Here is a 23865-nt window from a genome sequence, read left to right as displayed (position 1 = left end):
TCAAACCTCAGTGCCATCGTGAAGCCATCAGAGCAAGGACACCACACACGAAGGAGAACTGGCAGGAGGACGTCACGGTGAGCAGCCAGCTCCCCGGAAATTTGGGCCCTGAGGACCAGATGCTACAGACTAAGGAGACGAGGTCACACCTGAGACCCACACGCCGTGGAATGACTGTACATTTCCCGCCAACTACAGGGTCCCAGCCACAACTGCAGATCGGTCTGAACCAGATGTGCAGAAAGGGCCTTCCTAGACAGGCCCACATGGACACTGCTACGGAGTCGGGACCACCAAACACGAGGATCCCATGGTCAGTCACGTACTCAAGGGGACTCTCCACACAGGAGCTGAGGCCGACCAGCTAAGTCTCTGACAACAATCCCACCCAAGCCTCACCTTGCTGACGGCAGGGAACAGATTCTTAGGTCAGACCCCTACTCATCCTGTCCCTGTGACAGCACATCCATGATTTATAGCCTCATGGGAACAGCTAACATCCTGCTTCCATGACTGCGACCAGAGGTACGGTCTCAAGGACAAAACCCTTTCTAACTGCTTTCCCTTCTCACTGATAACACATGGTCAGAGAGCTTTGGCTCCTGAAGCATCTGTCTGCCACCCTTTTAGAAATACAGGTGAGGGGGCACCTGGGTGGCTCAGTGGGTTGAGCCTCTGCCTTCAGCTCAGGTCATGATCCCAATGTCCTCGGATTAAGACCCGCATCAGGCTCTCTGCTCAGCAGGGAGCCTGCTTACTCCTCTCTCCGCCTGCCTCTCTGCCTACTTGTGATCTCTGTCAAATAAATAAAATCTTAAAAAAAAAAAATTATAAGTGAGGCCTGATTTCAAGCACAGGTTCCTCCTTTTTGCTGAAGATGACCATGAAAACTCCCTGCCCTCACCCGAGCTTCTGAGGTCCAACCCCTCGAAGCCCCTTCCCGAGCACCTGCCGCTCTACCAGAATAACCCCGGAAGCAGGCAGCAGAAGCAGATGTGACCTTTACTCCATCCTCTCCTCCACTTTTCATATTAAATATCTGAAATATATTAATCTTAAAAAAACAATATTAACACGGTACTCAAGGAATACAGGCAGTGGAATAAACAGTACGTCCAGATTGCAAAACCGCAGGTGATATGAAAAACCGGAGTGTGGGCGCCGTCGATTCCAGGTGTCTCCAGCTGCCTGGTCAACGGGAGCGCTGTGGAGTTGTGCCACGGGCCAAACTGGGAGGGGCACAAAGCCATAAAAAAATACACACGGCAACCCCTCGCCCATCCTCGGGAGGAAGGCCGTGGCGCGGCAGGACCCTTGGTCCGGGTTGGAATAAGCTCCACCCACCCAGCTGGCTTTGAGGTCCGGGACTGCCCCCGACGCCTTCAGTCTCTAAGTAGGTTTTCGGGCTTGGGGTAGCCAAAGAGGACAAAGTCGGCCTCGTAGAGTTTGTAAAGCTGCTGCCTCCAGGCCAGGGGGATGGTGGCGAACCAGTCCTCCTCCCAGCTGCTGGCAGTTCTGTTCCGGTAGCTCGGGGGGAAGTGCAGGAGCTTGTCCACCTTGAGGAGCCGCAGGAGTTGGGCGGCGTCCTGGTCCAGGGTCTCCAGCTTCCCCACGAAGTCGTAGTCGATCTGGCAGGGGTGGCAGAGGCGGTGCACCTGCCTCCAGTGCTCGTTGAAGGGCGCCAGCTTCTCGGTGCGCGGGTCCAGCAGATACTGGATGAAGTTGGCAAAGGACACCTTGAGGCCCGCGCTGAAGGCCTCGCTGACGGACGCGGGCAGGCCGCTGCGGTTGGCGTACATCTTGAGCATGGGCACCGCGAACTTGCGGTAGAACTCCTCGTTCTCCAGCTGGAACTTGCTGCGGAAGGCCGAGATGAGGCGCACAAAGGGGTCCCGCACAAACAGGAACTTGGTGTACTTCTTCAGCTTGATCTTCATCAGGTGGCGGGAGAACTTGCCGTAGCGGCGCCAGAATTTGTTGAAAGTCAAGTGGGTGCTGGAGTTGTGGACGTACTCCCGGGGGATGTCCAGGGGGTCACGGTAGGGGGTGCCACGGTCCAGGAGGCTCTCGCTCAGCACGATCATCACGCGCTTCCAGTTGGTGCAGGCCACCTTGGGCACGTAGCAGTAGATGACCCCGTGGCGGTCGTCCACGATGAGGTGGTTGAGCTCGTAGTTGGGAATGTCGTCGAAGGAGCGCTCCTTGGTGGGGAACACAAAGCTGGCATTGGCGCAGAGCCCCCTGAGCACACTCCGCCTCTCAGCCTGCTGCCCGCCCGGGTCTGGGCCCTGCTGGGCGTCGCGGGTGGACCAGTCATAGCCCCTCACGCTCTCCTCCGCGTTGCTCAGCACGGGCCTGTTGGAGGCCGGCACGGAGGGCTGCTCCGTCCTTTTACCCGAGGGGGCGTTCTGCTTCAGGCTGCCACCAAGCAGCTTCTGCAAAAACGCGTCCACGTCAGACATGAACTCTTTCTCCGCCCCATGCGTGGGGGTGGGCAGCGGCGCCAGGGGGTGCGGCCTGGGGAAGGAAGTGTGCAGGTAGAAGTGGGCAGTGCCCACGTTGTCCCAGTACACGATGATCAGGAAGACCATGAAGACAGACCCCAAGACCAGCCACAGGCGGAAGAGCCGGGTTTTGGTCATCCTGTCCGTGGACAGGGCAGGGGGGGCCCTTTCACCTGGATGCTGTCACGACAGCTTCATGGAGACGGGACACTGCACTCAGCACCCTGGAAAGGTAACACAGAGCTATATTAAAGATTATGGTCCAGCTAGAGTGTCCTCTTGCACTCTGACTCCAACGGACGGTGCTTGCTGATGACTCAGACCTCCCTTCGTGGTCCGAGTCCCTGCCCCACCCCTCACACTTCCATTCTCCACAACTTGGGCTTTACGAGGCCACCTCTGTTGAGTCTCAGCCCCTCCATGTGATAGGGGGATGGATGCCACTTTGAGTGCTGCTTCGAAGGGCCCAGAGGACAGGGTAGCTGATGAGGTCACCAGAGATCTTTCGTCACTTAACTGAAAAGGCAGGGCTGACAGACCAGGCTCGGGCAGGGACACAGACCCTCATAGGCAGGAAATGCGGAGGAGGAAGGAAAGGCGCTCAGCAAAACCAAAACACAAGGTTCAATTTGAATGTATGCTACAACTTACAAAAATGCTAAAGACGTCCCAGCTTCTGAGGAAAACCTTTAGCTGTGTATATTTAATGCAAATAACCACATCAAAGACAGGCCGCTCTGTGCGGCTGACATGTGCTGGACACTGTGCACCATCTCTGTCCCCCTCTACGTGGAACGGACAGGCGCACTGGAGATCAGAGCGGGGACAGGAAAGGTTCACGGGGCAGCTGAAAGGGGGCCCATGCAAGAGCCTTCCAGGCCCTAAGAGCACCGTTGGTAACCCCACAGAGGAGTGAGACCATGGCAGAGCCACGGATGAAGATGGGGAAAGGCTGCCTGATCTTCAAAAACAGAAGGGTGGCAGGAGGGCAAAGGGAGGCAGGGCAGATTGGCAGCTGCGAATGACAGCGGGTGCTGGGATGGCACCCTGGCAAGGTCGGCCAGCAGGCGCACTGGCAGGCCCACTGGCTCAGGGGCAAGCAGCTGCCCTTGTGCATGGGGAGAAGCAGGTGGACAATGGATTTGTGGTTCTCTTACAACTACCACTGAAGGCTGTCCTCGACCACAGTCTTGGTCAATTCCAGAAATGCCAGAGGGGCCCATCCTTGGGCCAGTCCTGTCTGACACACAGGCTGAGCCCCAATTCTGTCCCAGGTACTCGGAGAAGTGCTAGGGACACCACAGGGAAGAAGCGGTGTCTGACCTAGTGCTGGGACGCTAGCCCGAAGATGAGAGGATGTGCCGTCACCACCTACAGGGTCACCCTGGGTTCCCCTTCTGGTTCCACCCGGCCATTACCGATCTGCCCACTCACAACACAACCAGAGATGGGACACAACCAACAGGCACAGGAAGGCTCGGGAAGAACAGTCCAAGGACCTGGCTACTCGAGGAGCCGCAGAAGTACGAGCTTGTCCCCCGTCCCAGAGGGCACTACCTCCGACCCTGAAGAGCCAACAGGTATAGGAGAAAAGCTCCAGGAAGAGCCGCCGAAGAACCCTTGCAAAGGACGGGCAAGAGCGGCTGCAGTAAAGGACCGAGCCTCTGCCCTAAGAGGCTCCTCCTGCACGCACCTCCTCGGAGGGACTTTGTTTACTGGGAGCCTTGGGCTAACAATGTGATTGGGGGCTGGGGACTAAGGTCAGCCATGTGGGGAGTCAACCTGTTTGATGACAAAGCCCGAGGAGAGACTGTGGACGCAAAGATGTGGGGGCGCACTTGACCCGCTGTCACCCATGAAGACGTGGGGGCACACTCCACCCGCTGTCCCCCATCAGCGGTAGCTGGAGCTGGTGCTATCCAGACCTCCCGGGAGGGGACAGCTCTTCCCTCTGTGTCTCTTCCCTTGGCTTGTCATCTGAATCCTCTGCTGCGACGAACCTTAACAGTGAACACACCTTTCCATGAGCTCCGCAGGTTCTTCCAGTGAATGACCCAACCCGAGGGAGGTCTTGGGAACCCACTCCCCATTTACGACTGGTGCACAGAGCGAGAAGGGCCTTGAGCACCGTCCCTAACCTCACAGCGACCCAACAGCAGGAACATCTTTTTGGAGACACCTGCACTACTTAGGCCAGACACCAGTGGAAAAACTACTCCTGCCCTCATGGTTTAGCAGGGCCAGGCAGGGAGCTGACCTTCCCCCTGGGCACCAACAGGCAGAAGAAGATGGCACAGAGCAGCACAGTCACACTTGGATTCCCCTCCCTTACAAAAGGAGGACCCAGGGGGACCTGGGCCTGCACCTCCATACCAGGCCATCATCACTGGCATGGACAGAGGTGACACTGTGCTTCCCATCCCACTCCAGGATGGAAAATATTAGTCACATATTAATCAGTGAAGGTTAGCCCTTGATGGCCACTTGCCAGGGTCAGTGTACCCCCTAGCCCCCTGCCAGATCCCCCAGTATGTGAGTCTATTTACCTCCTCCCCAGGGGCAGTCCCCCACGCCACCGGCAGAGCTGGCCCACCCTGCCAGCGAGCGGAATCTAGATTCAGAAAGATGAACAAATAAGCTGGAAAGATGGGTTGGAAATCCGAGATGGACACTGAGATTGCGATGAATGTCAAACTATCCACCAGGACAGAGACCTCGGAGCTGGACACAAGGCAAAAAAGATGAGGTAGACAGAAAAGCAAAGATGGTACTCATCTGTGAACACACACGCCTACAGCTAGAGACCCACCACACCTGGCCCCTGTGCCCAGTGCAGTCCTGGGACATCAGCTCTAAGGAAGGATGCTGGCCACGCTCATGGGTCCCACAAGACGCTAATCCCTTCCAGCGAGATCATTCCCCTTCACCTCTCTGTTCTGAGATCCATGTTTTGGACTTGGACCATCTTACAGCCCCTTGCAGGGTGTGGGGGGTAAAATACAAGTTTATACCCGTGTTCAGTGAGTGTGACCTGACAGTTTGAGGTTTCTGGAAAAGTTCAAGATCTGTACCCCTCTCTCCGGCCTTCACCTTCTCTCCGTAGAACCATTCGACGGGCATGTGTCTTAATCCACTTGTTAAGACCAAGTGGGGTCCTTGCCTCTCCTCCAGCTTCTGACGGTTCGCAGGGTCTGTTCCCCCAGAGCACCTGTGGAAGGGGAGGAGGTTGGATCCTCTGGCTGGACAAGAGATTCGTGTCAGCAGGAAGGCTGTCCCGTGGGAAGGGAACAGACTTACCCTGTGCGGCTTCAGAAGACAGAACTCAGACACGGGTCCAGCCTAACGAGACAACAGATGCACGACTATAAAGGGGCCCAAAGCCAGAGTGTCCACTTTTCAGACATACTGGGAGCTCTGCCAGGATCAGCGGGCATCTGAGCAGTCTCAGACAGAGCACATCCTGGGGAGCTCTCTGACTTCTCGGAAGTCTGAACCTTCCGAGTCTGTATTGCTTGTGCATGCTCAACTATGCACCTGGGACCCGATGCATTTTCATTAAATGAATCTAAAAGTTCATGAGGCTGAAGTCTGGAAGCGATCTCCACCCACCTGTGCAGTTTTTATTCACGCTCACTTCATTTTGTTTTTTTTTTTTATGGAGAAAGTAACACACACTCACGGTACAAAGGCCGGCAGACAAAGGGTAGTGTGGGGCTTTATGTGAAAGGTGCTGAAACAGGCAAGTGACAGAGAAAAAAATGACATTCTGGTCACTGCCACCTTCATGAGTCCTTCCTGAGCCCCCAGCGCTCTCAAGGCCCCCCTACAGAAAAGGTTACCCAGCCGGGGGCGTGGGAAAACCCCATGCGGCTGTAGCCCAGGGATGAAGGGAGTCACTGTGCTGTGAAAACATCAGAGTTAGAGGTGCTCGTCTCCTACACGGCTGCTGCCAGAGGTTGGCCAGCGCCCTTTGAGGGCATCACGGCCATCCGGAGAACAGGAATGGTTATAATCTCACCACATCACAGCCTGTCTATAAAGCTAAATCATAAGCACGGGCCACAGAAGTTTTCCAGACCATCCCCTTCCAGAGGATGTAAAAGGCTGAGCAGTTCTAGAGATGAAGGTGAAACCGTATCAAAAAACAAAACAAAACAAACAAACAAACAAAAAATAGTTTCGCTAAAGGCTGAGAAAGCAGCAAAGGGAAAACGTGCTGGAAAATGTCACGTGCTTGAGCCTGGCTTCCAGCTGTGTTTTCAGAGCAAGACTCCCAAGCTCTATGGAGACAGGGCAGAGACCCTGCGTCCCATCCATGTACACGGGCACCACCACACATCAGGGACTGCGCTGTCACTTGTGCACAGAGAATGCCAAGAGCAGCCAGCAAGGAGGACATGTACATTGGCAAATGCCAGGGCCTACAATAGTCTGGGGGAAACGGACGCTCTACTAGGCACGTCAGACAACTTCAGTTGAATTGCAAGAAAAGACATGGTCGATTATTTTTAGGATCACAGGATACATACAGGTAATATCTTTTTGCTAGGAGCTATCCTTTAAAGGGCTCTCACCACCAAGTGCGAGGAGCTGGGAGCAGTGTGCTACCCACGTCCCTTCCCCCAGGCCCTCTGTACGTGGCCTTGGGGAAGGCAGCATGACCCCCGACAGCTGAGGGACCGGAGGCCCGGAGGGGTCACATCAGCATCTGGATTCAAGCCTCACTCTGGGAGTCAAGCCCCACGCAGGCTCCCCGGCTCAGCTGGTGAACGTCCCCGTTCTTCTGAACCACTGTGGGAGGTGCAAGTGGTGCACAAGCGACCGCACCGACTTCATGGGGACGGTCTGAGGCGTCTGGACGCACGTGTGTGCCCATGACCCCATCACTACGGTCACAGCGGGAACACCTCCAATGACCCCCCAGAGCTCATGCCTGCCCCGTCTCACCCTTCTCCCCAGCTCATCCCTGCCCTTCAGCCACTCATCTGCTTTCTGTCACCATAAATTAGTTCGCATTTTCTCGAGTGTTCTATAAATGGAATCACACGGCGAGCTCTGAGACTCATCCACGTGGTCATATAGAACCACGGCCCCTTTCTTCTGGATCTGGATGGTACTCTGCTGTAGGAGGCACTCGCGTACAGGACCCTGGTAGGACACACACACACACTCCCCACCCCATATTCATCTCTCCCCAGGGACTGAAGTCACACGTGCGAAGTTTCTTCTTAGTCTAAGTCCAAGCTGCTGAACAGAACAGGCTTAGAAAGATCATGCTTCTGTGGAAGTCCAGGTGCTGACAGGTGCCTCTCTGTCATATACGAGCACGTGTTTCCTGTGTTCTCTGACCTGACAGACATAGAGGCACTGTCCTGGGGTCAGAGGTCACAGCCGAGTGAGCCCCAGTCAGCCTACAACCAGCCCTTGATGCTCCCCTCGGGTGAGTCTGCCCGGAACAGAGGCGGAGCAGGCACATCGGATGTTTCTTTGTTACCTGTCCCGAACCTGGTTCTCTAAGTGCAAAGAAAGCTTGTCTTCTCTTAACCAGGAACCATTTAAAGTCGCTCTGATTTTTTCCTTATTTGGTGGATTAGCACCAAACACTATCATCTTTTAGCCTCTAATACACTCAAACTCTACAGTTTTGTTCTTAGTCCATAAATAACCTACGTAAGTATGACTGGGCACGGAGAAGCACCCCGGCTGAGGAGGAGTCCCATTCTGGCCCCGAATGTCTCACAGCCTGGCCCTGGGCCAGCAGCAGGTCACGCAGACAGCCCCCCATCTGGCTCTTCTCATCCATGCAGTGAATCTATGGCTTATGTTGTAAATAGTGAGTCAACTAACTTATTTATAATGAGGCTCCTAACCTGCATCAGACTAGACCACTCAGTGGGCTGTGGGTCATTGTAGGGAACAGTCCCAGGTCAGGGGCTGGCTGTCAGGCAAGCACGGATGACACACAGGGAAGAGGGCCCCACCACCAGCACCAGCCCCACGACAGCATCAGCGAGCACCCCCAGGCGGTGGGCGTCTGGGTGATTCTGACTTACTGCTTCATGGCTTTCTGTATTTAAAGTTGTTTTTGTTTATACTGAACACTGACTGGTTTTTACCATGAGAAAAAAACATTTTTTCCTTTCATAAAAGATACATAGCAATAAAAAAAATTAAGGCATTAACAATGGAAGAAAAAAAATTAACCAATTGGGACTTCATGCAAATTAGAAACTTCTGGGCATCAAAGGACACTATCCACAGGGAAGATTCCTCCAGAATGGGAGGAAAATGTTTGCAAATCATGTATCTAATGAGGGCTTAATATCCAGAACCAGGTTACATGTCCTACCACAACAGAAGTGTTGGAAAAAGAATTGGAGCCACAAGAGCGGACGTGGAAGAACTGTCGAGAGGTACTGTTGAATAAATAAGGCGAAATGCAGGAGACTGTGTAAAAAACACATGAATGACAGTAAATAAAACGCACAAAGACAAGGAAGGCCTGTAGTGGGGGACAGCCGTAGGTAAAAAAGGCTATAAACCCAGAGCCACGGCTTAACCTCACAACCCCGCACAAAAGCTCAACAGACTGACTCTACCTGCAATTTATTTATCAAATGTTGAAATTTTAGAAATGTACAATGATGGAATAGGTGTATGGAAACAAGATGACTCTTCCCTTTGGGACTTCCCAAATCCCGTGCATCTGGCTCATCATCGGTGAGACTGCCCCTGGAAGCCTTGCCTTGCCCTGGAGTTCTGCCCCAGACCCAGGCTAGCTTCAGGGGCAACCCCTTCCAGCCCTTTCCAAACCGATGTGGGAAGCCCCTCCACACCACTTGCCAATGAGACTGAGGCTATGGGTCATGTTCAAGGTCAGGGAACAAGGGCAGTCCTGGGTGCTATCCTCTTCAGCCTCGAACAAGCCTCATAAATAGCAATCGTGGAGACAAGGCAGGCCGAGGGTATGAAACAGCCTGTGTAAGGAAGGAAAGAAGGAAGGAAGGACCTGTGCTGCTTCAAACAGGGTGCACAGCTCTTCAGGGGTGCAGAGAGCAGGGACAGAGATGACCACACAGCACTGCCAGCAAGCTTTACCTTGCCACACGGAGTGGGACTTGCGTGTTTCTGGCCCAGGCATGGAGGCAGCGGGAGCCAGGGAGGGCTCTGGGGGAGCACTCTGCTGCCTTCTGGGGAGGACGGCACACAGGGTGTTGGGGGAGGCAGGTCAGAACTGAAGCGGGCAGCCCAGCAGAACCAAGTCAGGGAACAACACTGACCTCAAAGGAGTATTCATTCACAAAATAAGGACATTATTTTCAAACACAAATCTCCCACAACTTCAAAAAAGTGGCTAACAAAAAGCCTCAGAGTTTTTGGAGACCCAGAGGCCCGGCTGAGGCGGCTTGCTGGGAGTCAGCCTCCAGCTTTTGCCTCCACCAAGAGAATGTGGAGCCAAGTGTCACCCAAAAGCTTCACCTTGAGGGCTGGTATTCTGCAAGGGCCCTGTCAACGCCCTGTGAACAATCAGGCTTCAGGGTAGCTTTAACCCCAACACGAGGCGGCTGTGCAGAAAGGGCGGTGTCTCATCTGGGCGAGGGGATGCTAAACACTCCTCACACACGCGCGGGCAGGAGCTCATGCCAGCTGCCCACAGAAGGCTCTGGTCTGAAGGGGCCCTCACACCACAGCACGCAAACATCAGGGGACCACAGGGCGGTCTATGGGGGCTGAGCTCCCTCCCAGGCCGGGGTGTGTCACTCTCGTGGGGGAGAGGGACCCCATGGCCACACCGCGGGAGGACCTGCATCAGGGCACCTTCCACACTTCAGCAGCAGAACCGGTGACTGCAAGGCACACAGGTCAGGAGGCATGTGCCAGTTGATTCTGAGTCCCCGTTGCTGGCTACACGGTATCCGGGTTTTGTGTTGGAGGGGTTGTTTCTGGACGAGACTGATCTCTGAACCTGTAGATGGAGTCAGGCCCACGGCACTCCCGGAGGGGGCTTCCCCAACCTACTCGATGCCCCAACAGATCGACCAGGTGAAGCAAGAGAGAGTCTCCCCTCTGCCTGCCTGTCTTTGAGCCGGGACAGAAGTCTCCTGCCCTCAGGCTTGGACTTGGCCCCCCTGGGTCTGAGCTTCTCAGCCTCCGTAACCACATGAGCCGATTCCTTAAACACTTCTCTTTACACACACCCTACGGACTCTGTTCTCTGGGGAACCCTCATCTGCATATTTGCTTCGCACTTGCACTGTAAGGGTGCATGTGTGTTTACTACACGTTGTAGACAGAAGAGATCGAACGAGTGAAAACTAAACAGTAAGTGTCAAGAAATGGAGGGCGCCTGGGAGATCAGTGGAGCGTCCGACTCTTGGCTTCAGCTCAGGTCATGACCTTGGGGTCGTGGGACTGGACCCCACGTCAGGCTCCATGTTCAGGATGGAGTCTGCTAGAGATTCTCTCTCTCTCTCTCCCTCCCTCTGCCCCCTTCCCCCACTTGTGGCACACTCACTCTCTCTCAAAATAAAAAAGTAAATCTTAAAAAAAAAAAAAGAAAGTGTTAAGAAATGTGGATATAGTTGCTTGCCACGGTAGCAAAGAATGTCCAATGAGAGACTTGCAGCCACTAGCCAATAGGACAATCCCAGAGGCCGGGTTGAGATTAACTTCCCCATATAGATACCCCACTGTTCTGGCACCATTTCTTTGAAAGAACCTTCTTTCCTGGTTAACTCATCTCTGTTTCTCCTTTTGTTTTTGAATCAGGTTTTTTGACGTCTGATTTATATACAGTAAAACTCAGTCTCTTTAACTGCAGAGTCTGACGAGTTGGCAAATGTACACCATATTGAGGTTCAGGACGTTTCCATCACTCTCTGAAGTTCCCTCCTCCTCCCCCAACGCTCAGCTCTACACAACTACTCGTCTGTTTTTTGGCCTTGGTTCTGCCTTTCCTACAACAGCACCTAGTGAAACCACATAGGATGCAGGCTCTTCACAAACTGCTTCTGAGGTCTGTCCAGGCTGGTGCTCATGTCAGCCGTAAGCTCCTTTTTGTATGGCCACCAGTATTCCATCATATGGATACACCACTGTTTACCCATTTACCAACTGATGGGACTTTTAGGTTAGTTCCTTTTTTTCTTTTTTAATAAAATTTTTATTTATTTATTTGACAGACAGAGATCACAAGCAGGCAAAGAGGCAGGTGGAGAGAGAGGAAGGGAAGCAGGTTCCCTGCTGAGCAAAGTGCCCGATGTGGGGCTTGATCCCAGGACCCTGGGATCATGAGCTGAGCAGAAGGCAGAGGCTTTAACCCACTGAGCCACCCAGATGCCTGGGGTTAGTTCCCTTTTTTTGACCACTACAAATAAAGCTGGTATCAACTCTTTTTGCATACAGACCAGATTATTTTTTTATGTTAAAACTTTTTTTAAAAAGTCAGAACAGTTGGTATTAAAAAACATCTAGCATATTTTTCAATTCCTAGAAGGTTCTATAAGAACCATGAAAGTGGATATGCCACAATAATGCTTAGGGACTCTATTTAAAGACCAATCAAACTGACCACCAAAATATGATAAAAATCTTAGATTATTTATGGTTTTTCAATTACAAAATTTTAGGGGCTCAAGCGACTATAGCTAAGTTTGCAGGATACAAAGTTAATATACAAAAGTCAATTAGTTTCTTATTTGTCCACAAAGAACAAGTGAAATTTGAAATTAACAAGACAATTCCATTTATATTAGAACTCCCAAAAATAAAATATTTAGGTATCACTCTAACAAAATACATGTAACATGCACGGAGAGATATTCCATGTGTGGACAGAAAGACTCAATGTTTGTCAAGATACCAGGTCTTTAAAATCTTAAAAAAAAAAAAAGAAAAGATATCAGGTCTTCCCAATGTACAGCTTCAATGCAATCCCAATCAAAATCGCAGGAAGTTATTTTATTACCCACACTTTCTAACGTTTATATGTGAGGGAAAAGACCCAGGACAGACAACACATTACTGAAGAAGAATGAGGTTGGAAGACTTACCAGAAAGCCACAGCAAACAAGAGCACGTGGTATTGGCAAAAGAACAGAGAAGAAGATCACTGGAAAAGAACAGAGAGCCCAGAAACAGACCCATAAATACAGTCAACTGGTCTGGAGCGAAGGCAACCCAAGGCAGCAGAGGCAGCCTGCCTCAATTATGAGCGCTGAACAACCAGATGTCCACGTGCAAAGAAACAAACGCATAAAAGAATCCAGACACAGACCTTACTGCCCTCACAAAAACGAACTCCCGGTGGATTAAAGACCTACATGTACATGGCAAAACTAGAAAACTCCTAGAAGATCATAGGAGAGAACCTCAATGACTTTGGCTGATGCCATTCAGATACAGCAGCAGAGACCAGGACCCTGAATGCAGGGACTGTCCACATGAAGATGTGGACAAGAATGCTCACTGCAGATTTACTCAAAATAGCTCCAATCTGAGAACATCCCAGAGGTCCTTCACCAAGGGAATGAATACACAAACTAGGGTGGACTCGTTCAGTGGAAAACTACCCAGCAATAAGGGAGAACGAGCCACGGATTCATGAATCAGCACATGCAATGACACAGAGAAAGCTCTCGGATATTATGCTGAACAGAAGAACTCAAACACAGAAGAGTACATTCCACGTGATTCCACTCACAGGAAGGTTTCAAAAGGCAAATCCAGTAAAAGAAATCACAGCGTGCCCAGGGCCAGGAGGAAATCTGGGCAATGGAGATACTCTCCAGAAGCTAAACCTTTCCAACATGAATGTCATGAACTAGCTCTCACCAGTTTCCACAACACAGGATGAAAACACCAGCCCCAAGACCGACAGACATTCACAGACCAGGAGGAAGAGGAAAGGAGAGGCATCCTGGGGCCCAGGCCAGGCTCTGCTGAGTAGCCTGAGACATCACCTCAAGTCTGAGCCTCAGCTTCTCTACCACAAAACACCACTGATTAAGGTCTTTCTGCTAATCAGAGCTACTGAGAACATGAACGTGATAACATATGAACTATTTTGTAAAATATTAAGCCATCCTCTTTGGACTAGACGGCTGGCCTTATTTATTTTCTCATCTTTATCGCACCCTCAAATATTTGTATTCTATTAATACGTTATTTTTTTAATTACTCATACTTTCTACCAAGAGTCAATTATCAGCAAAGAAGTCTCTATGCTTTCAACTAATTTTATCGTAATTACAACAATGGCTAATATGTTTTCAAAAGTGATATGGTAAGGTCTTACATGTATTAATTTATTTAATCCTCACACTAATTATGATAAAATTGGGGCAAAACATTCAGACAACTCGCCCAAGCCTGCATGGCTAGCACCTGCAGAGATTGGGCACTTGAGCCCTGGAAACTGATTTAGAAACCCACTGTCCCATGCATGACTGCCTGGGTTTTGGCAGACACTCAAATTTTTATACTTTGTTTCTGAGAAAATTTGCTTCTTCTTGTCCAAATAACCAACTTCTAAGCATTAAATCAAGTGACACGGACTTCACTAAGAACTCCGAGAATGTTTCCCGTTTTATGCATTTATGCGACTAGCAAAAATATCAGAACTACCCGCTTCTTTTCCAGCTTCGCAAACACTACCTAAAGCAAAAAATTCACTGCAGTTCCCATCACTTAGTCAACAGAAATTTGGAAAGTTTCCGTGAGTGGTCTCAACATTTACTCTTTGGGCTGTGCCTGCATCTTTGGAGCTGAATTAAAACGCCCACAGTAAAACAGACATTCACCTGAAGCACCAGAACTTGGGTTCATCTGTGTACAGAATTACTTCATTTGTATTCAGTTAACCCCGAGAACTACATCTGACAGGGTATCTACATAATAACAAGTAATAAATGGTCATGTTGATGAAACAGAAGGTTAATGTGCATCCCAGGAGACCTGAATGAAAATCGAGCCCGAAGTTGGCCTGGGAGGTAAAGTAACTTCCCCCAGGAGCTGGGCCCAGGGGATGGGGGCTGTCCACTCACACTGGTCTCTTGGCCCCGGGTCCCTCAACTCCACTGATCTCCCCATGTAGACGGGCTCTCAAGGCATGCATACTAGCCCCACATTCCCAAACTTCGAGTTCGTAGAAACCAGGGATCGCATCTCCTGTACCTTCCACCTTCCTCACAAGACTCAAGGATTTGCTGCATGGAATTTAACTCTGGAGTCCAAGTGAGCATGCGTTTCTCAGAGTTAAATTAATTCAAATAAATTATTTCACGGGAAAATACTGATGATAAATTTCACCATAATTGGTTTAAGAACCTGCCTGGAGCTTTCCCTCTGAAATACAGCCAGACTCTAACCTCTTCCAGTCCCTCTGGTGCCCGCCCGTCCCCTGCACCCTGTTCCAGCTAGCCTCAGCTCTCACCTTCACGACCACAGCAACCTCCAACCTGCTCTCTGAGCTCAAGCCCACACAACCCGCGTTCAACATGGCGGCATGGTTGTTCTGTGACAAGCCAGACCATGCCACTTCTCTGCTCAAAACCCTCCGATCACTGAGTCTCACAGCGTCCCATTTCCAGTCCTTACAGTGGCTGCTGACAAGCCCTACCTGATAGGACCCCACACTCTCATTTCTTCCGCTGGCCCCCTTACTGGCCCCACTCTGGCCGCCGTGGCCTCCTTGCTGTTCGTGGGCTCCCACTGCCTGGCCCGCATCCACTGTCCTCTGCCTAGACATGCACGCTTGGGGAATCCAGTGGCTCAACCCTGCACTGGCTTCTGACCTCTGCTCAGAGCTCACCTCATCAGCAAGGCCTCCCCTGGTCATTCCCCACCCTGCACCCCCCATCATCCACACCCACTTTTCCTCTGTGGCATGTGTCATTGCATTTAGTACCACACGTTCTCGGGCTTACTTGCTCCCTGTCTGCACTAACACATAAACTTGAGAAGGCAGGTGGCCCGAAGGCTTAGAACAGTGCTTGGTACACAGTAGGTACTTAATAAAGAGCTGTTCTGCTAACAGAAAACAGATAAACACAACTGACCCTGATTTTATAATTTCCGAAACCCGGCGAAGGGAACAAAGAATTCAAAAGAGCGCTCTTCCTACTTTTGAATATGCTTGTAAAACCCCTTGATAGTAAGTAAAAGAAAAATAACACAGCTCAAGGAAGCACGCAGCCTCTGCTAGGCGACTACAGCCAGGAGACAGGATCCAGAGAACAATGACAATAATGAAGAGGAAACCAAGACAAGTCGACTCTCCTCTCTGGAGTGAGGAAAAGGGCCCAGGAGTGAGCGAGCCCAGCACCAAACACGGGCGAAATTCTGCCCGCCTCACCCAGTAGAGCCGGAAGCGCGGTGTGACTGTCTTTATCAACGTTCCGCACCCGTGTTTATGTTAAAGGGTGAGATCGTGCTGGGGAGTTTGCCACAAACCCCAGCAGCGCCTGTCCCTTCCCCGTTACCCACCTGCACCAGGCTGGCCAAACCTTGCAGGCTCCCCATCGCCTCTGAAGAGCAGGGGACTGGCTTTAGGTCAGGGCCTGCCGCACGGCCTGGGGTGGGGGGGCAGGTGGAAACGCAGTGTCTCCTCCACCCGCCCCCCCGCCCTTCACACACCCACGCCCCACTCACCCTACACCATCTCCAGACAGGCACAATATGTTTCAATTAGAACAATATTCGGTGTTTACATAAACGATCACCGCGCAAAGGCTGTTCACAGCCTCGCCTCGCCGTACACCATAATTATTTCTCTCTTCCTGCACAACAGTCTATTTTCCCTGGAACTAATGACAGTCTTGTGCTCTCATTTGCTTTGTGTTCCATGGACTCATCACCAATCCAGCCCAGCCCCGCCAGCTGTCCACATCTCCTCTCCAGATGTCCCAGCGCCCGAGTGCCATGTCAAGTTCACCTTCCCCAAGAACTCTCTCCTAGGGAGTCAGCTCCGGACAGGTGTGCACGCTGGCCTCCCCACCTCCTCTCAGGAAAACCCCGTCTCCTCTGGCTCTGTCCTTCCAGATTCACCACCTCACTGTCTATCAGTTGATTCCTTAAAGTACGTGAGACGGGAACTTTTGCGGCATGTCTGAAAATACCTTTATTCTACCCTCTTTTGCCTGAGTATAGAGTTCGAGGTGGAAGGTATTTTCCTTCATAATTCTGAAGGCCACGCTCTCTTGCTTTCCACCTTCCAGCGTTGCTGTGGACAAGTCCCCACAGCGTTCTGCACCATTCTGTGATGACCTGCTGGTGGCCTGTTCTTATTCTTTTTCTAGAAGCTACCACAATCAGGGGTACCTGGGTGGCTCAGTGGGTTAAGCCTCTGCCTTCGGCTCAGGTCATGATCTCAGGGTCCTAGAAACAAGCCCTACATCGGGCTCTGCTCGGCAGGGAGCCTGCTTATCCCCCACCCCACCGCCTGCCTCTCTGCTTACTTGTGATCTCTCTGTCAAATAAATAAAATCTTTAGAAGCTACCACAATCTTCCTCGTCCCAGAGTTCTGAGATTTCACAGCAACGGGCCTTGGAGTGGGTGTGCACATCTCTCTCCATCTGCACTCTCACTACCCAAATTCTGAAACTGATGGCCTCGAAAGCATTTCCAGATAAATCCCTTGTTTCCCAAACTCTCCCTCGTTACTGTGGAAACGCGGCATCCCTCACTGTGCAAACCTGCTCCCAACCCTGCAAGGACCCATACCGGGAACTGAACAGATGGGGAGAGCAAAGGACACCTGCCTTTTCACACACAGTGCTGGCCACGCAGGGAACCCCCTTCCTCACGAAGTTGGTTCTAGGAAATTCTCTTGCATTATTTTGTGGACGGCATTTTCTCTCGTTACTGAAACAGATCATTCAGATGTCAGCCTCCTGCTCTGATCCTTCCCTTTTCTCTCTCACTTCCCATTTTTGCTTTTAGGTTTGTCTTCCCCAGCTCCTCAACTGTATCTTTCACCCACCAACTGGGCTTTTTATTTCTCCAACTGTGTTTTTTTATATCCAAGAGTTTTCTCTTTTTGGTTCTTCAAGTGTTCCCCCCACTTACTTTTTTCTTACTAGAGTGGCCTGCTCTGTCTCTTGCATACAGTAGTGCCCCTTCTGTGTGTGTGCATGTTAGTGACAGCCCGCTTGTTCAGTCCTCCTCCTGCACACCCTCTACCACCTGCAAGTGTGAGCTAGGGTCTGTCTCTACCTTCCAAATGAGAGGTGTCTTCACATGTCCTTGGTTATCTGTTCCTATTTAAGAGGTAGGGTGCCAAAAGAACTTGGAAGCTTTGAACCATAGTGCAGTTCCACCTGAGCCTCCTTACGGGGGGGCCCCCTGGTGTCACTATTTTTAGGTCCTCTCTTTTGAGCTACTCACACTCCCCAAAGACTTTTTCACTCTCCTGCCTGGAGAGGCAAGTGCCAGCTGGTGGTGTTCCAGGAGCCATCAACTCTACTCATTGCATCCCGCCCCTCTCCCCCTACCCAGCTATGCCTGGCATTTCCCATACCTCTATGCAACATTTGTCAAGTTCTGTAAGCAGTTACAGAAACCGCCACCTGGGTTAACTGCAGGAAGAACGGAGTTGCTGTGTCAGCTATCATGAGGCCCATGTACGCGCGAGTGGCTGAAGAAGCAGCAGCCCTTGGCCACAGCCACAGACGCACTAAGGAGGTGTGAAACCGACAGCTAGCTTCTGGAGGGAGACAACACAAAATCGAAAATAAGATATAAGTTTTGGGTCTTTTTTTTGGCTGTTGTTGTTGTTTTTTTAATGGTACACTAGCTGCATCTGCCTCAGCAGTTCTCTCCTCCACAAGCACACCTTAGCCTCAGGACCTTTCTAGAAGGCAATCACCTCCCAGCAGTGGTGATACGCAGTAATGACCACGAAGTGCAGGCCCAGTGTCGGCCATTAGACGCACTTCTCTTCCAGCACCTACTCCTTCCTCGCTGGTATTCCCCAGGCTTCTGCCCCAGACACTCGTCCATGAGAGGGTGTCTCATCCAGGAGGCCCACAAACACTACGGACCCTGCAAGCCTACAAGCTTACAACCCAAATGCCCCTCCACACCAGCTCCAGCACTTCCCATCACAGGCAGCAGCTCTGTCCTTCGAGCAGCCAAGTGAGAAACCTTGGTTACTCTAGCATTTTTCCTTTCCCTTTCACCACACCCCACAGAGCACCACACGCTGTGGGTTCTCCTGTTTGCTCGAATCTGATGACCCTCTCCACTCTTTCGGCCTCCATCCCGAAGCCATCCCCTCTACAACGGCACCCAACTCAGTCTCCAGCTCCCCACACCGTGAACCCACGTTTCCTGTTATCTAGCCCTACTTTTCTGAAACACAGACCTATCACATCCCACCCAAAACCCTGACCACCCGCTCACTGAAGATCAGGATAACAGCCCAAAGTCTAGAACAGCATTCAAGGCCCTTTGGTAAAGAAACCTCTTTTTGGCCTTAGCTTTCCACCCCAATCCTCAAACCCCCTTTCTCAATGAATCCAGGAACTTACCGCCCCGCTCCCCCCAAAACACCCCGTTCCCTTCCACATGTCTCCACATGCCCTGCTGCCTCCACCTGGAATGTTCTCTCCAACCTTCACTCATCCTTCAAGGCCCCCACATCCATCCCACATCTGCACCACGGAAAACTCCAACACCAGGAAATAAAACTTCACTCTTCCCTCTTTCTTCACACTTTGTAAATAACTGCCTAGAAGCACGGGTCACACCGTATCATAATCAGCCGAACTTTGTCACCAGCAGCTAGCTCAACTGGCCATCCTGCAAAGGACCAGGGGCTTAGTGTTTGCAGGACGGATGAAGCGGGCTCACAGTCACAGCGAGCCGAACTGCAGGCCTGCAAATACCCACCAGAAGTCCTATCAGCGAATTTGCAAGAAAACCACCAAGCAATTCCATGCAGACGCATCCAAACGCCCAGGAGCCCGGCTTGTGCTAGGTGTGGGTACGCTCCTGGGGTGGGCAGATTGCAACACGCAAGTGTATCAAACCCGCCCTTGTAACACGTTCATCCGACACAATGTATGTAACTCCACCTCCATTTAAAACAAATGTCTTGACGTCCCTGTGCACTCTCCTTCTCCCCCACCCCCAGACCGAGGCCTGCACCCACACCCTGCGGTGGGGGGGGCAGCACCCCTCAAGGTGCGTCTGCCTGCCCGCGTTCAGCCCGGGCCTCCTGAGCTTGTCCGAGGGCAAGCAGAGAGTAAATAATTTAATAAATCGCAGACACACAGTGTCTTCTTGTGCTCCGCGCCAGCCGGACCTCGGCGTGCGCCAGTGGCTCGCCAGGGATGCCCCGCGGCCAGGAGCCTGAGCGGGCGGTGGAGGTCCCTCTGTTAGTGGCCAAGGCACGGCTTCCTCGCGCGGGAGACGCAGCCCCGCTGTTTCTGAGCAGAGGGTCCCGGAGGGGTCCCCTTCCAGGCCTCGCGGCCCCGCAGCGGCGGCCTGGGGTCCCCCGAGGTGGGGCCGCGCCTCGCAGGCCGGCGGGAGGTGGCCGCAACTCTCCGGGAGCTCGGCGGTGGGGGTGGAGGGGTGGGGGCGCCTGCCCGGCCCGGGGTCCCCGCGCAGGGCTCTTGGAGCACTGCGGCGTGGGGGCCCCGCTCCGAGCACCGCCGAGCTGGCGTCCACGCTCCCGCGGCGCCCAAGGGGACCGGGAGCGCGCCTGCGGGGCGCCCCACCCGCCGCCGCCGCCCTCCAGCGCCGGGTGCCCGGGGGCTCAGAGAGGGTGCGAGCCGGGCCAAGGTCACACAGCGGCCGGCGCGGGGGCTCGGCCCGAGGCCGCAGCGGACCTGCTTGCGGGCTGAGGGAGGGAGCCCGGACCCGCCCGCCGCCCCACCGCCCCGCGCCGCACTTCGCCCCGCGCCCCCGCCTCGCGCGCCTCAGCTCACCTCACCTCACCTCGTCGTCGTAGTCTCGCAGCCGCCGCCTCGCCGACCCTCCCGAGGCCGCCTCTCCTCCGCCGGCCCCGCCTCCGGTGCCCGGAGCCCCGCCTCCCGTTCCACATCTCGCGAGAAGTCGCGGTCCACGGAAGGGCCACGGAGGCTGAGGCGCTCCCGCCCTCAATGCGCCTGCGCCCTCCACACTCAGCGGTCCCTCCCACCAAGCCGGTGCCATGTGGCGCCGTATTTACGACCCTCGATCGGCCCCGCCCCCCGGCTCCGGGAGCCCGCCCCCTTCCCCAGCAGCCAATCCGGTTCTGCAGGCCGCGGCGTTGGCTCCGCCTCCAGAGGGTCGCGCGAGACACCGCTTGGAGCCCAGCGCGGTCCCTTTGCGCTTACGGAGCGCTTGCTGTTTGCTCGTTCGCGACCTCCAGACCGCTGGCAGAGGATCGCGAAGCTCTCCGGCCGGGGCCTGGGGCGGGTGACCGAACTTCACCGAGGTTGTCCCAGGTCCGTCCAGAGGGTGGTGCCTTCACCTTGCGTGCAGGTAGCAAAGCCCTTCAGTGAGGGTAAAATACGCATGTGACAAAATTCACCACCTTAACCACCTTAACTTGTTTCATGCACATTCACATTTATGCAGCCTTCTCCACCAGCCACCCACAGAACTTTTCCAATCCGTGATGGTTTCTGCGGTTCCTCGCAGGGAACCGCAGACTGCCTTCCGAACGGAGGCTCTGTCCTCACTCCTTGCCCAGCGGCCAGTCAGCTCGGAGTCCCCACCAGTTGGTCCTGAGACACAGCAAGTCCCTGCCCTCTCGGAGTATCTCTTGGGCGGGGGTGGGGGGGGAAAGCTAACAAACAAGCCCACCGACTGCTCCTTTCCATTGGATCATCCTCTCTACCTGAACCGTGGTCAAGCCTCTCCCAGCTTAAAAACAAAAACAAAACCAGTACCCTTTACCCCCTCCAGCTAGCACCCCAGCTAACACCTCAAAGCAGTGGGTCGCTCTCCACAGCCTCCAGTTTCCATAAGTCCTCTTCACTCCACTCTCTGGAGGCGAAGAGGTCCCCCTCCAGCAGGCAGGCAGCGCCAGCATAGGTGGGATGGCACAGGGCAGGTGCACATAAAGCAGATGCACAAGGGTGGGAGGACATGGGACGGGGTGGCCTGGGACAGGTGCACGCAGCGCAGGACGGAATGGGGCAGGTGCACACAGGGCGGAATGACATAAGGCGGGATGGCACAGGGCAGGTGCACATGGGACAGGATGGCATGGGGCAGGTGTGCACAAGATGGGGTGCCCTAGGACAGGTGCACACAGGGCGGGATGGCACAGGGCAGGTGCACATGGGGTGGGATGACATGGGGCAGGTGCACAGGGAGAAGAGAAGGTAGTGGTTACATTCTAGGTCTTAAGTTGGTGGTAGGTGATGGGTAGGTTAAATATAAGATATGTATTTCACCTGTTTTGTTTTGTATGTGTCTTAGCTTGCTCAGGCTGTCATAACAAAGTGCCACAGACCAGGGGACTTCATCCCCAGAAACCGAATCCCTCTCAGTTCTGGAGGCTGGAAATCGGAGGGGCTGCTCCCTTCCAAGGCTGCATGGGACAGTCTGTCCCAGGCCTCTCTCTTGGGCTTTTTTGCCATCTTCTCTGTGTTTCTTCGCATTGCTTCCCTCTGTCTCTGTATCCACACTTCCTCTTTGGTAAGGGCACAGTCACAGTGGAAGAGGGCACACCCTAATGACCTCATTTTAACTTGATTTCCTTCTTAAAGTTCCTGTCTTCAAATAAGGTCCCATCTGAGGTTCTAGCGGTTAGTACTTCAACATGTCCTTTTTCGGTGAGGACACAATTTATCAAAAACTATATAATAATAAACTACTTAAAATGTTATTTCCTTTTTTAAAAAATTAATTTATGTATTTGAGAGACACAGATCACAAGTAGGCAGAGAGGCAGGTGGGGAGAGAAGGGGAGAAGCAGTCTCCCCGCCGAGCAGAAAGCCCGATGCGGGACTCGATCCCAGGACCCTGAGATCATGACCCGAGCTGAAGGCAGAGTCTTAACCCACTGAGCCACCCAGGTGCCCCTAAAATGTTATTTCCCTTTATATAGAGAATGGTTAAAATAAAATTTTAAGACGTGACAATACCCGGTGCTGATGAAGGTGTCGAGAGCCTGGAACTTTCCTCCATGGCCGGGAGGAAGGCCAAATGGCCTGGCCCCTTGGAAAACAGTTGGGCAGTTTTGTAAAAAGTGAGAGCAGGGGTCGCCTGGATGGCTCAGTGGGTTAAGCCGCTGCCCTCGGCTCAGGTCATGATCTCAGGGTCCTGGGATCGAGTCCCGCATCGGGCTCTCTGCTCAGCAGGGAGCCTGCTTCCCTCTCTCTCTCTCTGCCTGCCTCTCTGCCTACTTGTGATTTCTCTCTGTCAAATAAACAAATAAAATCTTAAAAAAAAAAAAAAGTGAGAGCAGAAGACTACCGTGCCAGCCAGCAAACCCACTCCTGGGTATTTGCCCAAGAAAGATGAAGATTTCTATTTGCACAAAAAGCTGCACATGCGTGTTCTTAGTGGCTTACTCATAATTGCCCCAAACTGGAAACAACCCAAAACTCCTTCGACCAGCAAACGATCAGAAAAACTGTGGGACATCCATACAGACAACACAGATGAACCTAGTGTGGGGTCAACCTCAGAGCAGCACACACCCCGTGATTCCACTTAGATGACATTCTGGTTGAGGCAAAACTGTATTGGCAGGTGCCTTCTGGGGCTTGGGGTTAGGGGAAGGATGACTACACCGGGGCAGGGGGAGGCTTTAGGGCTGATGACTCTGTTCTAGATCTCGATTGCGGTCCTGGTAGTTAACGTAGCTATGTTTGTCAAAGCTTCTGTAAACTTCCCATTCAAAAGGACAGATGTTAACGTGTGAGTTAAATATCTTCATTTAAAACAATCTTCTTAAATGTAATTTTCTCTCCCAGCCAAGGTTTTCTTAATTATGAAAAAAATCATTTAGCCAGGGGCCCTGCATTCAGAGGTGCTCGTTTAATATTTCCTCTAGGCCAGCAATTCCCCAACGATGCCTAGAAACAGCAGCCTACAGAGGGGGTTACAAACGCCCCCGCGGAAAGATGAAAGTGATCCCCAGTCAAATAAGAGTGGGCCCAGGAAATAAAAGTTTAAATGTTTAATTACAACCAGACTTCTCAGATCTTTTGCCAGGATAAAGCATGTTGTGGATTTTAAGGAATTCCCCTAGGAGTTACCCAGCATGGGGGCGGGGGTGGGGGTGGGGCGATGGTCAGTAAAAGTTTGTTTGGATGAAACAGAGCTTCAGATGTCCAGGAGCCAGAGCCAGCATCTCACGTGGGAATTCAAGCAAAGCTCCCAGGCCATTTGGTGAACACCAGGACCCAGCTCAGGAAA

General features: G+C 52.6%; 1 protein-coding gene across 5 annotated transcripts; it reads right to left on the bottom strand.

The window, feature by feature from the left end:
* Positions 1-983: 983 nt before the first annotated feature.
* CHST12 (carbohydrate sulfotransferase 12) lies at positions 984-20496 on the bottom strand. 5 transcript variants are annotated; one of them, XM_044233150.1, is made up of 3 exons: positions 20441-20455; positions 5595-5712; positions 984-2728 (listed from the first exon to the last, which is right to left on the bottom strand). In XM_044233150.1, exon 3 carries the CDS (start codon positions 2640-2642, stop codon positions 1383-1385), a length of 1260 nt encoding a protein of 419 aa, XP_044089085.1. In that variant the 5' UTR covers positions 2643-2728; positions 5595-5712; positions 20441-20455; the 3' UTR covers positions 984-1382. The 5 variants fall into 5 exon arrangements, with proteins under 5 accessions (XP_044089085.1, XP_044089082.1, XP_044089083.1 ...); XM_044233147.1 differs by lacking the exon at positions 5595-5712 and having other exon boundaries at positions 20436-20496; XM_044233148.1 differs by lacking the exon at positions 5595-5712 and having other exon boundaries at positions 20441-20496.
* Positions 20497-23865: the final 3369 nt, after the last annotated feature.

This window comes from Neovison vison, chromosome 14, assembly GCF_020171115.1.
Source record: "Neovison vison isolate M4711 chromosome 14, ASM_NN_V1, whole genome shotgun sequence".
NCBI classification, from domain to species: Eukaryota; Metazoa; Chordata; class Mammalia; order Carnivora; family Mustelidae; genus Neogale; species Neogale vison.
The sequence above is the reverse complement of the archived record's forward strand: the minus strand, read 5'-3'. Positions and strand labels throughout refer to the sequence as shown.